The sequence below is a fragment of the Rhinolophus sinicus genome, linkage group LG03 (assembly GCF_036562045.2).
Source record: "Rhinolophus sinicus isolate RSC01 linkage group LG03, ASM3656204v1, whole genome shotgun sequence".
NCBI lineage: Eukaryota > Metazoa > Chordata > Mammalia > Chiroptera > Rhinolophidae > Rhinolophus > Rhinolophus sinicus.
The window spans coordinates 37,534,781-37,553,080 of NC_133753.1; the positions used below are offsets into that span (position 1 = coordinate 37,534,781).

An 18,300-nucleotide genomic window follows, 5' to 3' on the forward strand; every position below is an offset into this window, starting at 1 on the left:
TGCTCAATATCAATGAACAGAAATGAAGAAGGCAATGGCCTTGTGATTACTCTGTACCCACAAACAGACCCATTCGTTGTTAGTGCTTGCAACAATGAAACTATATTTGCTAGAAGAAGAGTCAGGAAAAACAAAAAATGTTAATGTCAAACTATCTGCAGAAATTAAGAAAAATGTGATATTCTGAATCAACTCTTTGATTTTCTGGGATATTCATAGCAGGCACTGTGAATCACACTTCAAATTTTAATTTTTAAAATACACTAAAATATCTTACAACCTACTTTAAAGACTCTCACACAAACCTGAATGAAAAATGGTGATAAATAATTATGCTGCTTCAGGTCTTCAATCAGTGCAAGTCAAGCTGCCTAACTTAAGCACAACAGGACAGAATCTTATTTTATATGGGGCATTTGAAAGAAAACGTACTTAAACAGCAAAGTTTACTCTGGTTTACTTTGTGAACAACAGAAGTTAAAAAAACTAAACCAAAAAAAATAGGAAGGGAAAAGAACAGTTCCAAGTTACTAAATTTACACTATTTGCAATGACTAAACTATCAAAATACTTTATGAAAATATAAAAGTGCTGATTAGCCAAATTTTACAGAAATGTAGCAGTTAATAATAACCAATTCTTGATGGTAAAACTCATGCTACATAAAACAAAAAGCAATAATCACCTAATTACAGATATATTTATAAAAATTATTCATGTCAGGAGTGATAATATTTAACAATCAGAATAATAAGAATAAAGCATACAAATAAAAAAAATTTAAATACTGCCATTTATTCTCTAAATAATATGAGCTACACATAGTGTAAAACTGTACCCAAGTAATGCAAGTTAGAGAACTAATCATTCATCAAATCAGGCTAATAATTTCTAAGTCATCTATGAACTGTTGGAAATTATTGGTGTAATCCTTTATTTGATTTTTCTGTCACAAGATAAGCAATGTCTGAGCTTTATTTAATATAACAAAACAAACTCCTCCAATAGCTTCCCCCATTTAATTGAAAGGCAAGGGCTGAACTGAGTCTTGATGTATAGATTTTCCCATAACATAATATTGTTCATGTTCAATCTATTACCTTCTGCTGAACTAATATCAATTAAATTTTTTTCTCATCCTAATGAATACGAGATTTTCATATTCACTAATTCTATTATCACCTAAATCATATAAATCAGTTATTGGGCTGTCATAATTAATTATCTATATTAATTTTACAACATTTTGTTAACTCTCAATCTATTACGCTTTGGAAACATCAACTGGCTAAATTCCAAGCATCAATACATTAAAAGGATGTTATTAAAAGTTAATTATAGTCTTCAGAGATTTGACATCAAAGAAGTGTATTTTCATGTGACTTGATGGATAATTTAGAAGTTATTCTCTTGAAATATTTTCCTTTGTTTCCTATCTGTTTGTTTCTCTAATATCCTCTGTTTCTCTATTAGTTTCCTGTATTTGGTTTTATATATTCCATCACCTACTATTTGTCAAATAAATCTACTCATTTTAATAATCTAAGAAATAAGAATGGTTAGAATAGCATGTAAAAAGCCAAATATCTAAAAATTTTAATTATTCAAAATTCTACTTCACAATTTCTATTACAGTGAATACTCAAGCCTTTATATGATTTCCAAACTGAGTTTGTATCAATAATACCACAGCCCATCCAAAGGTAAATACTTCATTATTTCAATTCCAAGTTTTTAGATATGTTATTTAACTCGATGATATTTATTCAATAGAAGATAAATATTAAAATATCAAGAAAAAATGTTAAGTAGTTTATTTGGTTTTTATCTTTCTATGGTGTCATGCAGAGATAACTAAATGCAATAAGACAGCATTAATGAAAATATCCAAAAGTTTTTCTAGAATTTCAACCGAGACAAGTTTTTCCTCCTTATAACTATACTTGCACCATCTGTACAAAATTCCTAACATTTTCAGATAAATATTTCTCATTGAAACAATTTTTCTTGAGTTATAAAGTTTAATATATTTCAGATGCTGTTCCTTCCGACTCCATGAAATCAACAAAAACCATTACCTATCTTCAAAGTCTTGAATACTGCACGTTAAATAAATTATTAAACCTCTTCTATGTGAAATAGTTGAAGCTTTGTCAATAATGACTTAAATTTCACAGCCCTGATTTATTTTTTCCAAAAATTGTTTTCTCATCTCAATGGACAAGTTTTGCAACACTCAGATCATAACTTGAAACTGCCATGATATATTCACAGAAAAACTATTTTTAAAGCCTTAATACTTTAAGTCAGAAAATTATTTTAAATTTAAATTTAAATAATCTCCTTATTAGTAAATAGTCTGTTCAGATTTTCTATTTCTTCATGATTCAGTCTTGGTAGCTAGTATGTTTCCAGGAATTTATACATTTATTCTAGGTTGAGTATTTTGTTGACGTATAATTGTTCATAGTACTCTCTTACGATCCTTTGTATTTCTGTGGTATCAGTTATAAAGTCTCCTCTTTCATTTCTAATTTTATTTTTTTGAGTCCTCTCTTTTTTTCTTGGTTAGTCTAGCTAAAAGTTTGTCTATTTTGTTTATCCTTTCAAAAAGTCAGCTCTCAGTTTCATTGATCTTTTCAATTTTTTTCTCTCTAATTTATTTCTGATCTTTGTTATTTCCTTCTTCCTACTAACTTTTGGCTTTGTTTTTTTTCTCATTCCTTAAGGTATAAAAGTAGGTTGTTCATGTATGTATTTTTTTGTTGTTGAAATAAGTTGTGTTTCATTCTAGAAATGAAAATTTTTTATGATTGCATTCCTGTAGAGTATCAGAGGATGTTCTGAGCTGCAGTTTATTACCAATATTTTTTTTCTCTTCTCAGACTCAGAATATTCATGTTTATGATATCTAAAAGGATAAAACTTATCCAAATGGGAGATGTGCCACCCATTCCCACCAAGATCCAGGCTGGCTAGACAGACAGACAGTGAGTGCTTCAAAAGTAAACCCCACGACAGCCTATAAAATTAGCTTGATCTAATGAGTTTACATTGAAATTTATGTTATTAATTTTGCCATTTCTCACAGTTACTATTATATTATCTATCGACTGATGAGGAAGAGTTTCGATATCTTATCATTCCAGTGCAACAATCCCGGTTATAGCAATCACATTAAACAGCCCTCATTTTTCTGTAAACTGTCACTCTGAGACCCCTGATATTTTCCATTCTGAAATATGCCAACTGGCATCAAGTGATATTCAGTTACTTTTTTTAAGTAAAACTAACCAAAAAAGGAGATTTCCATAAGGCACAATGTAAGAAGGGAAAATCATGATGAAGAGCTTTCCACAGTAATGTTGCTAAATTTAAACCACATTGCTGGCAAAACATTCACCCATCAGGCACCATCACCCCCACCGCGATCATCATGCTAGTTACTGATTAAGTGAAAGCAAAATAGTTGTCCCACATCATTAAAAAAAGTAAATGAGCAAACCTAAATCAACTTAAATTCTCAGTCATATCATGCCACTCCCTTTGACTAACATCTTTCAATGTTTCCCCTTAGAAAAAAATCTGAATTCTCCAACCAGACCCACAGGGCTCTAGCTCTGTGTGCTCACCTGGCTAACTCTCTTACCCTTCAGCTTTTAACTCACAAGCTACTTCCTCAGAGATCCTTCCTTGTCTACCCAATCTCTGCTCTGCAGCCCCTTTTCTCATAGCACCGTATTCTTTTCTCCCACTGCATGTTTTCACAATGTGCAGTTAAATATGTATGCACATGGTTACGTACTGTTTGCCTACTCGCTAGACAATTAGCTCCATGCAGGCATGTTTTGTTGACTGTAGTATATCCAATACCTAACATGATGCCTGGCCAAAGCAAGTACTAGATAAATATTTGTAGAGTAAATGAATGGATGAACAAATTGCTAAATACTCTATGTCTGTATAACAGAACTGCCAGAAGTAAAACAGGACTTAAGGTTTCTTTAAAAAACACACATTATATAATAGGAGAAATATCTTTGAGTATTACTATTCCAAGAGCAAATATGTACACAACTAAAGATTCCACAAATAGCGGTTCCACAAATAGTGATTACACAACAGCAGCACATACTTGCCATCCGCGTCTGACTTAGCTCGCACATCAGCATGCATGGAAGACTAAGAAGCCCCATTCCCCAGCTGTCACTACCATCAGCAAAGGGGTACTCCCTGTTCTGCCCCCAGACTGTGTGGGACACAGGAAATGATTACGGCAAAGGAAGAAACAACATAGTTAAAAGGCCAAGTGCTCTAATTCTAACAATGGTAAGCACATCCACCCTTCTAGCTCTCATTTTTACAACGCCAATCCAAGATGACCCTTTCCTTATCAATACTGCAGAATCACAACTTTCAGAGCAGACAAACTACTGTGATAGGGGCCAAACAGCTTTTCCCAAGTAGCACCACATACCCTGGCACCCTGATGGGAAATGGGGTGAGCAAGAAGGAAGAGAGCAACACAATCCAGCAGGGCCTGGGAAGGTCCCAGAGCCAGGGACTCACAAAGAGTGGGTGCTGAAAGGTCCCAGAGAAAGGCAATCTGGCTGGGGTGAAGCCAACAACATAAATGGAAAAGTCAAGTGGGCTAACGACTGTGACAAATAAGAACAGGCAAAAGGGCCGGATGTCTTGATGAGATTAGACGAGAAAATACATGTATCTCCCAGTAGAATGAACTGGAGACTATGGTCACTTTCAAGTACAATGGCTGTAAGGTCCACTGTATCTGGGGAAAAGTGGAATGGAAGCGACAGTCTCAGAAATTGAAAGAGTTAAAGCACTCTGCACCATGGATGCTAGTTATGGTTTAGTAGGGGCTGGGGAGGAACAGAGATCGGGCTAGGTACTGAGTCACTAAAACACGCAGAAGACTAAACTGTAGGTCAGCGAGATGAGAAGCAGAGGAAGAGGAAGCTTAAGTTAATAATGTAGGGTTAAAAAGAGAAGACTAAAGTGGAAACAGAATGAAATCATTTCTAGTTGCATGAACAGGAAGGGAAGAGACAGAAGAATTAAAAGAGTATATTGATAAAAACCAGGATTCAGTTCAAGTGAGGCAGTGGGAGGAGCATTTTTTTAAAAAAGTTAAATATATAAGAGATTTTGTCTAGGGGACCAACAGAGCAGGCGACAGCAGGAGGGGCTGGGCAAAGCTGATCAGGAATGGGAGTCTGAGACGGAACAGGAGTGAGGAATTATGAATGAGGTGCTAGGTTCAGGTAAGATGGAACACTGTGTACGAGGCCCTCAACCTACAGGTACTAAGATGAATAAGATACATGGTGGAAATGTAACACGGGGTAGTTGATCGGCTCACAACAAATATGTCTGGTCTACTCATGTCCCTTGGTCATGGCTGACTGACCCAGGGTAGGCCTATCAGATTCTCTTTCCTGAAAATTTAAAACCTTTAGAAGAGATAGAAGGTAGTTGGAGCCAAGTCACTTTATAGCACCCTTGAAAGAATATCCATGTTAACACCTATCAATACTCTGGTTCTCTCTCACGAAACCTAGTTACCTAATTTTTTCTGAGACCTGCTCCTACTCTATCCTTTAATAATTTCTCCATTTGTTTTTTTGTTGTTGTTTTGCTTTGTTTTGGTTTTGGTTTTTAAGTTAGGATCATTTGTGTTGCTTATAACCAAAGTATCTTATCTGATTCAGAATGGTTCCTGTAAGCCAACTTATGCAGTTTGTAAATGAGGAATCTGAGGCCCTGAGAATATATTTTTCCCAGGCTGTAAGATGAGAGAGTCAAGACCAAAACCCAGTTTGCCCTACTACTAGTACTGTGGGTGATATTTTTAAACACAGACTTAGAAAGACAACTACCAACAGATTTATAATCTAAACAAACTTTAGGTGAAATGTAGGTATAAAGGTAAAACATAAAAAGCTAAAACTGGAGTAGATGGAGATAAGTAATGAAAAAGAGCAACTGATATTTCCATAGTAGCTAATTTTCATATTCTATCATAACATTAAGCCTGAGTAATTCCAGATTTCTAGAAAAATTTTAAAAACTATCTGAAGCCATCATATTAATATAAAATCTGAGATTAAAAAAGGGTAAATGTAATAAAAAGGTACAGAACCAGAGGAAGGAAAGGTAAATGTCAACAAATAAACAAAATTATAAGGACCACGTCTACAAAACCAGAAGATTTCTGGCATTTATCCCATGCTTAGAAACATTTGTCTTGGTACCCTACTTCACCAAATACTTTTGGACCATAAAATGTTTCTTATACTTCTCTGACCTTCCAAGATTCTGTTGCTCTTCATTTCCTCCCTTTCTCAGAACCTTTGTAAGGCTGATTTCCTTCATCTTCCCTACAAGTGTCCTTCTCTCCCTAAAACTTTTACTCTAAAGCCCCCTTCTTTAGCCCAAAACTGTGCCACTAAATATTAATCTTTTCTTCCGTATTTCCTTGGTGTTTGATATTTTCTTGTCTAACCATTCCCTTACTAATACAAGATAGTCTTTTTAAAAAAAGATTTTTATTAAAATATAGCTAACATACAATACTACATTAGTTTCAGGTGTACACCATAGTTATTCAACATGTATAGACCTAAAGAAGTGATCACCGTAAGTCCAGCAAACATCTGACACCGTACACGTTATCACAATATTATTGACTATATTCCCCATGCTGTACATTACATCCCCATGACTTGTTTTATACCTGGAGATTTGAACCTCTTATTCCTTTTCACTTTCTCCCTGCTTTTTAAAGTTTTCAATTACAGTTGACATTCAATGCTATTTTATATTAATTTGAGGTGTACAGCATACTGGTCAGACATTTATACATTTTAAGAAGTGATCCCCCTGACTAGTCTAGTACCCACCTGGCACTACACATACTTAATACCATATTATTGACTATATTCCCTGTGTTTTACTTTATATCCCCGTGACTATTTTGTAACTACCAATTTGTACTTCTTAATCTCTTCACCTTTTTCACCCTGCTCCCCAATACCCCATCCATCACCCTGATAAATCTAGTACCCATCTGACACCATACATAGTTATTACATTACTGACTATATTCTTTATGCTACCATGTTTCCCTGAAAATAAGACCTAACTGGAAGATAAGCCCTAGCATGATTTTTCAGGATAACATCCCCTGAATATAAGCCCTAATGCATCTTTTGGAGTGAAAATTAATATAAGACCCGGTCTTGTTTTTGGGGAAACATGGTATACCCTACATCCCCATGACTACTGTGTAACAACCAATTTATACTTCCTAGTCCCTTCCCCTTTTATATGCCCCCCTCCCATCTGGCAACCATCAAAATGTTCTCTGTATTGGTACATTCTAGCAAACTTTCCCCATGTACTGCTTCAGAAGCAACAGGAGCTTTATTTTTAAATAAAAACATTAACAAAGGTGATTTGTTTCTAAGACTGAGTATAAATACCACATGTGCTTCCATGAAGCCACTCATTTCTCTTTGAACATGGGTTTTCAGTAAAAATGAGAAATAAGTCTCTTATTTATTCCAGATGGTCCAAACTCATAAAGATAAACATGTACATCTAGTGCCACATATGAAATACTTCATGTAAATATAACTGTTTTATAGAAAAGGAAACTATATTATACATTAAAGAATTTATTTAATTAAAAGGAACATTACCATAAATCTCATAGGTAGAATATATCAACCAAAATGGAAACAGATTTTCCCTCCATTTATATATCAGAGAACACATGAAATAATCATAAAAATTAAGATTTTATTCACTCAAAATTTATGAGGAAATATGGCTAGTCGACTTCTTACAGCACTTAGCTGTTTGCTTCCAATCTTTCTAATAAATACACAAATTCAATTCCATGTACATGTAGATTATGTGAAAACACCCACTACTCAACAGAAGGAAAATAACAAATCTTAATGAGGTTTATACCAAGATTTAATAAAAAGAACCACTTTAGGATAAAGAACATCATTTATCTTTCAACCACAACTATTCTAAATTGATATATGCTGGTTTCACTATAACCTAAAACACTGGTTTATAATGAGGTGGCGAGAAGGGGTTTGCTCACCCCACCCTCCAGGGGACATTTTTGGTTGTCACAATGGCTGTGGCAGTTGGGGGCGGGGTGGATTGATGTGCTAGTGGCATCTCGTGCAACAAGAGATGCTGCTCAGTATCCTACAATGTTGTACAGGACAACCCGTCACAACCAAGAAACTTCCTACAGAGACGTAAGACTGGAAGGACAAAGAATAACAAGGAATCGCTGTGAGTCACTGTCTGCCCAGCCCTCCCCACTGCAGGGGCCACGTACCTTTGATGCCTGCGGCGTGGAGATCACATGGACTGTGCTGGGTTTGACTCCGTTAGCCTTGGGCCGCTTATAGAGAGCAAATCTGCTTTTCCTCCGGCCTCTGTCCCCATTAGGTAAAGCACCATTGTACCTACAAACAGAGATGAAAGGGTTCACTTATTTGCAGATTTTCAAAGTTCTAAGTAGACAAAGTAGACGGGATAAGGGAAAAGACAGCAACGGTCATAAAGAATTGCCCACTAAACACCCCACAAAAGGGGAGGGCTGCAAAACACACTTCCACTGTAATGAAACTCAAATCACTTCCAGAAACTTAATTTAAGAGTGATGTGCAATGTAATTATAGGTTTCCTATTCTATAAAGTCAGACTCTTGAAATCTTTTTGGAAAGAGACAGAGTATAAATAAGCAAATGAAAATTCTTCAGAGGCCATATTACTGCTGGCTCAAGTCGGCAAGTGTCATTCTAATGGACCCCAGAGAAACACTCAAGAAATATTTTTAAATGAACTAGTTAGAAAATAGCATACTAATTAAATCTCATGTCTCACTCTCAAATCATATTAACATCTGTAGGATCTTTATTTGTAGGAAGACCCAATTTAGTTACGTACATTCTTAAAAGTTCTGAATTCTCTATACTCATTCCGATTTCTATTTAAACTTTACACTGTCGGCTTAACAAAACATAGCTTGCAAAAATTGACTCTACACCATAAAATATAAACATAAAATAAGACTCTACAAGAAGGCTGCCCATAAAATGGCCCAAAGGTAAAAAGGATGAGTTTTAGTCCACAAACTGTCAATTTTAAAAGTCACCTGGAAAACATACAACGTCCTTAAGCAGATTTCCTGTATTAATACCTTAAGCTAACACCAGTGCTTTAAAAAAACGCAAGACAGCAGTTAGCATTTCAGTTTTCAACTCTATTTTCTAATTCTGGATTGAGCAGCTCCTACGCATTCTGATCACCGTCTCACGCTGTCACACTGACATGGCTGTTCCCCACCTCTCCTGTGGCAACTCTTTTCAAGAAGAGAACCAAAAGAAGGGCAGGGAATCATTAAACATTTACATGGACAAATATGACAGCCCCAGGGCTCCCTCACAGCACCTAAGTGAAGGATGGCTCATTTGGTGGCTCGTCCCTGTCTGGACACTCTTGCCTTTGCCACTCGTCCACTCACACCCAGAAGAAGAGAGCGTGGAGGCCAGTATGGCCCGTGAGAAGAGTAAAAGTTGAAACCAAGGGGTTTTGTGTGTTTGCTTTACAACTGGGTGGCTACAGTAATACAACAGATTTGAATTATCACCAGAAGTTACTCCCGCTGTGTTTTTAATGTTACCATTTCCATCACAAAGGAATGTCAGCTACATGAAAATGTTTCTAGAATACAGAGATAAGTTGTTTCAAGTCTATTCATCTCCTTTTTTCTGAGGCAAGATCAGAATAATGTACGTTATTTTTAAACATATGTGTGATCATTAGTATAATGAACATAGCCATGAGTAAACAACCATTATAAACCCACTTTGTTTTAATATATTTCCACATCAGTAAATCAAGATTAACATTCTATATTAAGAGAAACATATGAATTAATTAAAGCCAGGACTCTAAACAACTCAGAGGAACATTTTCACTGCTGTGGCCCTGAGGCAACTGGTACAAGATCTGGGGAGGTTTCCTGTGCCCCTCACGTTTCCCCAGCTCTCTGATGTATCTTCCTCTCAACTTCCCACTTGCTGCTCAACGAGATCCAACCTAGTAAGAGTATGGCAGACACTTTTAGGGATTTACTCACAACACTCCCTTCTCGAGAATCTCTCCCGTAACTCCCTAAGATAAGCCCCAACACCACGTGTGAATGAAATGGCCAGCCCAGCACCCTCCCCACCACCCAAGGCAGAGGTGGACATCTGGCCTGAGCCAGCCAATAACATTCTTCTCCCGGGGAAAGAAAAAAAAAGGGGTGGGATGGAGAGATAGCCAGCCAGTCTCTGACTGTCTAGAGCTCTAAAATGTAATCACAGGAGCTGTGGGGATGTCACAATCTGTTATGTGGATGAAGCAGCACAGAAAGTGAGGAATGAAGCAGATGAACAGACAAGCAGCAAAGAGACATGGACAGAGAAAGGGACCTTAAGGGCTGCTACGGGTCCCACTGTATCCGACCCTTGTTCATGAAATGCCTTTTAGTTTAACTCAGGTTGATTTCTGCCACTTACAACCCCAAAGCCATATCTAATATAAAGGGAAGAACACAAAAACCAGAAATGCCCATCTTAACATATGCAGAAACATTTTAATTCAAATTGCCTGAGCATCGATGCACAGATATTGCAGGTTAAGCAAATAATATGCCAGATTACTTACACTGGCTACTTACTGTGTTTCCCCAAAAATAAGACCTAGCCAGACCATCAGCTCTAATGCATCTTTTAGAGCAAAAATTATAAGACCCAGTCTTATTTTAATAAAATATAAGACCCGGTCTTATATAACATAATCTAAGACCCAGTCTTTAATATAATATAATATAATATAATGTAATGTAATGTAATGTAATGTAATGTAATGTAATGTAATGTAATATAATATAATATAATATATAATACTGGGTCTTATATTAATTTTTGCTGCAAAAGACGCATGAGAGCTGATGGTCCGGCTACGTCTTATTTTCAGGGAAATACGGTATTTAATACATCCAGATGATGGGCAGTAAAAAACTCCTATTGGAAATAATCGAGGTAACAACAGAAAAACCAGTGTTACGATGAGACAAGTTTCTAACTGGGTTAAGCTACATGGCCATTCCTTCAATATTTACAATGCCAAGTAGCAGGGCTACAACGATTAGTATCAGCTTCCCTGTCTTCACACAGCTCTCTGTTAAAAGCAGAGAAAGGCACAAGCGCAAGTGCAACAAAACACTTCTGTAAGTGTGCCGGTCGCTTTATGCACTGGTAGCTAAAGCACCTGGGAAGAGGCACTAGGGAAGGCTTCACGGAGGAGACACTGCTTGAACTGTCTTGAAATCTGAACAAGGCTAAGTGGGTAGGACAGGGCAATAGCGAGGAGGACCGCAGGTAGTTCAGCACCGCAGGTAGTTCAGCACCGCAACAGCATGAAATTCAAGAGGAGAACGGAGGGAAACAAGGGTCAAGGTAAGCAAGGGCCAGATTACAACAGCCTGGTGCTCCATGATAAGGGGCCTGGCTTACCCTAAGGGGAGGGGGAAATCCGGTCAGACTTAAGCAAAGCACTGGTATGACTGGGTACAGAGTAAGTCCTCACATAATGTTGTTGATGCCTTCTGCGACTTTCAGCAAAACAATGTATAATGAAACTAATTTTACTATAGCCTAATTGGTATAAACAAGGGTTAAGTTCCCATGGTATCTCATCAGTGTTATAAGGAAGCGATGTTGAACAAAATGACATTATTCAAAGAGTTGCTGTATAAAGTAACTGCAGCAGCACAGTCCAGGACAGACGGCCAGATTAGAGTCAAGATGATCCGACGGGAGAACCATCATAACCATGGCAGGAGTACAGCAGATGGAAAGGTGGCCCCAAAAGATATGTCCACGTCCCACAACCTGTGAATGTGACCTTATTGGGGAAAAGGGTCTTTCCAGAGGTAGTTAAATTAAGGATCTCGAAATGAGATCATCCAGGATTACTGGTGGCTCTTAAATCCAATGACAAATGTCTTTATAAGAGACACACAGTGCAGAGACGAGACCCACAAAGAGAGGGAGGAGAGACCTGTGTGAAGATGGAGGCAGAGACTGGAGTTGGCAGTCCCACGGCAAAGAATGCCTGGTGCCATCAGAAGCAGAAAGAGGTGAGGAAGTCTCCTCCCCGAGGGCCTTCTGAGGCGGCACGGCCCTGCCGACACTTCGATTCCAGCCATGAAGCTTCCAGAGCAGGGAGAGAATAGACCGTTATTTTAAGCCACCCATGTTGGTGGTAACTTGTTGTGGTAGCTACAGGAAACTCTAAAAGGCTAAATCAAAGCAGCAATGGTGGAAATGGGCTGGGGGATTAGAGAACATTTTTAGAGAGTTGTTTTCAATGCTTTGTAGGTGAACATCAGAATCACCAGGGAAGCTTTATAAAAACAGGCATGCCTAAGTCTCAGGAGATTCGGAGTCATAGTTCTGGGACGGGGCTCCAGGGAGGCACGTTTTTAAAGGTCCACAGGTGATACTTACCTGCAGTCAGTTTTAAAAGGGAAAAAAATAATCAGTAGTACTTGGGGACCTGTTTGGCTACACAGAGCCAGGACAGAGGAAGGGAATGTCACATAGGCCTCTGGCCTCGACTGGGGTGAGGGCATTACTAAGAAGAGGAAGGGGAATTCAGGGCCATCCAGGGGAAGACACATAGGAAGCAACAGAAGTTACAGACGTGTGTGCCTTCACCATCCAAATGGCAGTCAAAATCATGAGACTACACAAGATTACTTAAGAAAAAGGTACAGAATAAAGAAGAAGGTAAGGACAGATTCTGGGCCATATAACCATTTAAAGAAATAGCCCCTTCTTTGTCACATGCAGAAGGACCAGGACCAGGAGAAAGTTGTATCACCAAAGACGAGAGAATTTCAACAGTGCTCCATTAGTTAGTAGAACAAAAATGCACAAATATGATTTGAAAAAGATCGGGTCACTGGTCAGCTCACACCCATCTTCAAAGCAAACACACAAAGTTAAAAAGAAGCAAACCCCTCCAACCGTCAGTCCTGCTGTGATCTCCACTCCCATTCCCATCTTCTCACAGCCTCCAAGAATCGTGGAAGAGTACACCACCAACAATCCCACTTCTAACACTTACTGAATCTGCAATCCACTACCGTTTGATCTTCGCCTCCAAATCTAAAAGTACACATGGTCATGTGTCAGGCCCCCACCACCCCACACAGCCATCTCCACTTGGTCTCACAGTGGCTTTCCCATCAAGGAACACAGTGTAGGAAATCAAAGATGGCTACAAGTTCCCATTACTTATCCCCCTGAGAGGTGAGTGTAAGTCCGTCTCCTAAACCTGGGCTGGCCTTAGTGATGTGCTTACCACCGGGATGGGGAGGAAATGACACTGTGAGACTTCCAAAGCCAGGTCTGACAAGCTTTGCAGTGTCTGCCTGGGTCTCCTGGGAGCCTTGAGCTGCCACGTAAGAAACCTGAGACTTCCATGCTGGGGAGGCCACATGTAGGTGCTCCAGGCGGCAGTCCCAGCGAAGCCCCGTCTTCCAACCACCCTGTTAAGGTAGCAGTTGAACGAATGAAGCAATCTTGGACCCAGACCAGTCCATCCATCAGCTGACTTCAGCTAAGTGACTTCAGTTGATACAATATAGGGCAGAAGAATTCCCCTTCTGACCACCGCCCAAATTCCTGACTCACAGAATCGTACAGTAAATACAACTGTTGTTGTTTCAAGCCACTAAGTTTGGGGTAGCTGGTTACGGAGCAATAGATGCCTGGAATAGGCCCCACCCTTTCAGCATCATCTCCTTCTCCCTGCTTCACAGTTTCTCCTTCACCCCCGATCTAATTCAAGTTAAGCACTGTTACCTCCCCCCGAACACGATCAAGTCTTCCCCTGTCCCTTCCAAAGTCCCCATATGGCGCCTCTTCCCCCCAGAGGATGGGAAGTCTGTCTCCAGCACCTGACACAGTATATGGAGCACACGGTGGCACTGAAATCCTCCAAACCAAGTACATACATGAAGGGACAGAAGAACCATCCTCTGTATAGTGGAGTAGAGCCCAGACATAAAGATGAGATTCTGCTTACAAAGGCAGAACACTGTCATTCCACGAAAGGTCAGAACGTTTCCTCGCCTGGCATGCTTTTCAGCCAATAAGTACCGTGTTTCCCCAAAAATAAGACCTAGCCAGACCATCAGCTCTAATGCATCTTTTGGAGCAAAAATTAATCTAAGACCTGGTCTTATATTAATTATATTACATTATATTATATTATGAAGACCTGGTCTTATATTAAATAAGGCCAGGTCTTACATTAATTTTTACTCCAAAAGACACATTAGAGCTGATGGTCCGGCTAGGTCTTATTTTCGGGGAAACACGGCAGGACAGGGCAGACAGGACCCAAATCCACACCTGGTTTTGTCTGACTCCAAATGTCTTCCTCTTTCCAGTAGACAACACTGACAACTGTTAAATTCAAGGTATTTCTTGGAATATAACACAAAGATAGAGTCTTGAGAATATGCCTGCCACCTAAAAATGCATTTATCAAAAAGAATTTTGTAGAGGAAACAACAGTGAGTGTGGGAGTGCTGGGGATGCCCAGCCACATTTTGGCAGCAGCACATTGGATGTTAACGAGCCTGAACTCACGTGGAATTGGGAACGTGAATGTGGGCTACAGAGTGGAGGCGTCGTCAGCATCAGACGAGCACGTGCCAGAGGCAGGCTGCTTCTCATCACAGACTGAAGGCTCTGCCCCCCCCCCCCCCCCGAAGGCGACATCTCTGTCACATGCACAGATAAGTCACAAACAAGTCCTGTAACGAAAGCAGACTGTGCGCTGCAGGTGAATAGGTCAGTGCCACTGCAGACAAGAGGCTTGAAGGCAGGGCACAAAGGCATCTGACAAACCCCCGCAATGGGGCACCTGCCGTGAGGGAGCACAACTAACCCACCACAGCAGTGGACGCACTGTCGCAACCGTGTGTAAGAAAATGCACAGAAACCAGTGAGGGCCTGACTCCCGTTCTATACCATTCTAGTCCCAGCTCCTTATTGTGTAACCTATCACACACATCTGGACTTGCCCTTTCCGCATGAACTTTATACATAAAGCCCAGGGACACAACAATATTTCTCTGTGCCTAACGAATGCTGTAGATTGTAGGGTCTCATAAATAAATAGCAGACTTTCATTTCTAGCTAGAGAACTAATGATGGTGACACCATAACAGTCTACTCCCCTCCAGTGATAATCAGCTGCAGCTTTTTAAACATTAATTCATTTAGAAATTCTTCCTGGGCTTGGCCTTAAAATGAAAATTCTCAATGTCCCATTTCTGGTTGGAAATGGTCTTTGTTCCAAGTACCCTGTTTCCCAAAAAATAAGACCTAGCCGGACCATCAGCTCTAATATGTGTTTTGGAGCAAAAATTAATATAAGATCTGGTCTTATTTTAATGTAAGACCGGGTATTATATTATACTATATTATATTATTATATTATTATATTATATTATACCTGGTGTCTTATATTAAAATAAGACCAGGTCTTATATAAGATCAGGTCTTATATTAATTTTTGCTCCAAAAGATGCATTGGAGCTAATGGTCTGGCTAGGTCTTATTTTCGGGGAAACGGTAGCTGTTTAAGATCTACTGAATGTGAAAATCTATATCTTCATTCTAGAATGCATCAAGTGAAGTGCCTCAGGTGAGTCAGGTCACAGGGCTGGGCGCTAAGAGGTTAAGGACACAAAAAAGACGGACGTCTTCTCCTGATGACTCAGTCAGGTAGAAAAGACAGACAAGGTAACAAAACTACACAACACTGACAAATGCTAATGAAACTGAGTTACAAAACACAATGGCAAAAACAGAAATCAGAACAGTAAGTTCTGAATTAGGACCCTGCCATGGTGTCTTGGCAGGTCCTACATACACACGTGATTCAAGTCGTGGAATTGCAATAATGGTCTTCTATAACAGCCTTGTGTGACATCACAGGCTAACTTCCACTTACCTCATACCATTTAAACTGGATGCTCTTTGGGTTTCCTATTTCTTTGTATAACTCCCCCCCACCCACCCACCTTCAGGCTACCTTAAAACGGAGGAGGGCTCAATAAAAGTCACCACATTAGTATGGAAATAACAATAGTGGTGTGGGGATGAAGAGATGGGAATTGAGCTCCAGCTGTTTCTCCTAGCTGATGGTGCTACACACTTGCCTAAGATGGGCCTCAGCTTCCTCAGCTACAAAGATAGCAACACAAAGTTACACCTTCAATTTTAGAAAGAGATTCACAAGCCTCTTTCAAACATTCCAATTCAATATGGACGCAGAAGGCATTTCATCCAACTAAAATACTGGCATCTTGTCCAACAAAGGTGAAGGTTGTGGCTGTTATATTAACGACTGGCTTTTATACGCTGCGATGGTTCCAAAAGGCTCCCACATACTGCGGCAGTTGAGATGTGGCAGTTACACTGTCAGGTTGCCTTTTTCTTATCGTGAGGCTTTCTAGCTTCCCCATACAAAATATTTCCCAAGACAAAACATTTAAAAAGTTTCTTTATATCAGGTACACTGCACTGCCCCCAGGCTCAGTAGATTTGAAGCCCTTCTTCCAGGGTTTATACACCTGCACACTCTCACCCAGGCCCTTGCTGCAAAAGGTAGTGTGTGAAGGCAAGAGGGGGACCACATCCTGGCTCGGCATCCAATCCCGTAAGAGACTTTGCACGAGTTCCAGCACTTCTCAGACCTCTTTCCTTCCCTATAAAGTTGGAAGGCATAACATTCTGAGGTTTGGGTTCTGGTGCAGTGTGGAAGTGGGAGATGAGGGCACAGCGATCCACCCCAGGAAAGGCCGAGATCGACCTCAGCCTCATCATCGCCACACCTACACGGCCCCCTGGGCAATCACTGTTCTTTCCTGCATTTAATTCCTATGGAGTCTGTCGGGCTACACTTCCCTACCTGCTTCTTTCTCCAACCAGGCCAACAAAAGGAAAGAAGATGTAAAGTAAACCCAGTCTAAAAAAAAAACCACAAAAAACTGTTTATGAAAAGAGTAATATTTATTACCTCATAGTTAGCCATTTGCTTCTTTGAAGTCTTTCTCCTGTCTTTTCCTTTTCAAAGTAGTACTGTCACTGAATCACACAAGATAAAGTTCTTTACAGTATTGAATCTTTGATTTTTGAGCATTGCTGGAGGGCCTGCAGCAGAGAGTGTTTCACTGAATACTTGAAGGTACATGAGGAGCCAGGAGTAGGAAAGGCTATTTATGTTCCTCTTAAAACATTTAAGACTACTTCTTTGATTCTGCTGTTGGCTTCAATAGCCTAAAATACCTCAGATTAATATGTATCGATATAATATTATGCTTTAGGCCAAAGAATCTATTTTTTTATCTTAGGGTGAAAACTGTTAACTTTAAGTATTATCCTACAGTAATTTTTGATTCCTAACAGAAAATATCACAGGAAGAGGAAAAAACGAAGTGTAGCAAGAAATGGACTGGATACAGTACAAGAATTGTACAATTCAAGAACAACCAGGTAGATTTATCAGATCTGATTCATGAATTAGTACTATCTTATAATCCATACTTCTTTATGTATTTTACCAATTAATGATCTTGAAAAACAGGTTAAATCCCACATATTCCTTTCCATCACTTTAACACTTGCTTATTTTAGGCTCTCATCACCCCTAACTTCCTTGCCCTGGACTTTGGGTGGGGCCATGTGACTTGCTTTGGCCAGTAGGATGTTAACAAATGTGATAAAGACAGATGCTTGAAATGTGCTTGGCACCTCTGCCATGGCCACAGGAAGACACATCCCAGCCAGCTTGCCAAGGAGGATGACAGACACCTGGAGGAGACCCAAACCACTTAAATGCAGCACGAAGCAAAGTCATTCCATCACTGCCTAAAGCAGACACCTCAACCAATCCCTGGATTCATGAGAATAAATGGTTGTTGCTGCAGAGTTTGGGGATGATTTGGTAAACATCATATATGTTATATGTCATCATATGGCAAAAATTAAATGATACTCTGCATTTCAAAAGCAAATTAACTTAAATAACTTCCTCATTACCTAACGACTCTGGGCTAAAGACACATAAGTATCAAATATATAGCCATCTACGGTTTTATATAGAAGAATA

General features: G+C 39.3%; 1 protein-coding gene across 1 annotated transcript in view; it reads right to left on the reverse strand.

Moving 5' to 3' along the window:
• The window catches only part of PELI2 (pellino E3 ubiquitin protein ligase family member 2), a 159,647-nt gene that overhangs the window by 100,423 nt on the left and 40,924 nt on the right, over positions 1 to 18,300 (reverse strand). The window contains exon 2 of the mRNA XM_019725779.2: positions 8,387 to 8,516. Within this exon, the coding sequence (XP_019581338.1) occupies positions 8,387 to 8,516 (130 nt within the window). The remainder of the gene's footprint in view (positions 1 to 8,386; positions 8,517 to 18,300) is intronic.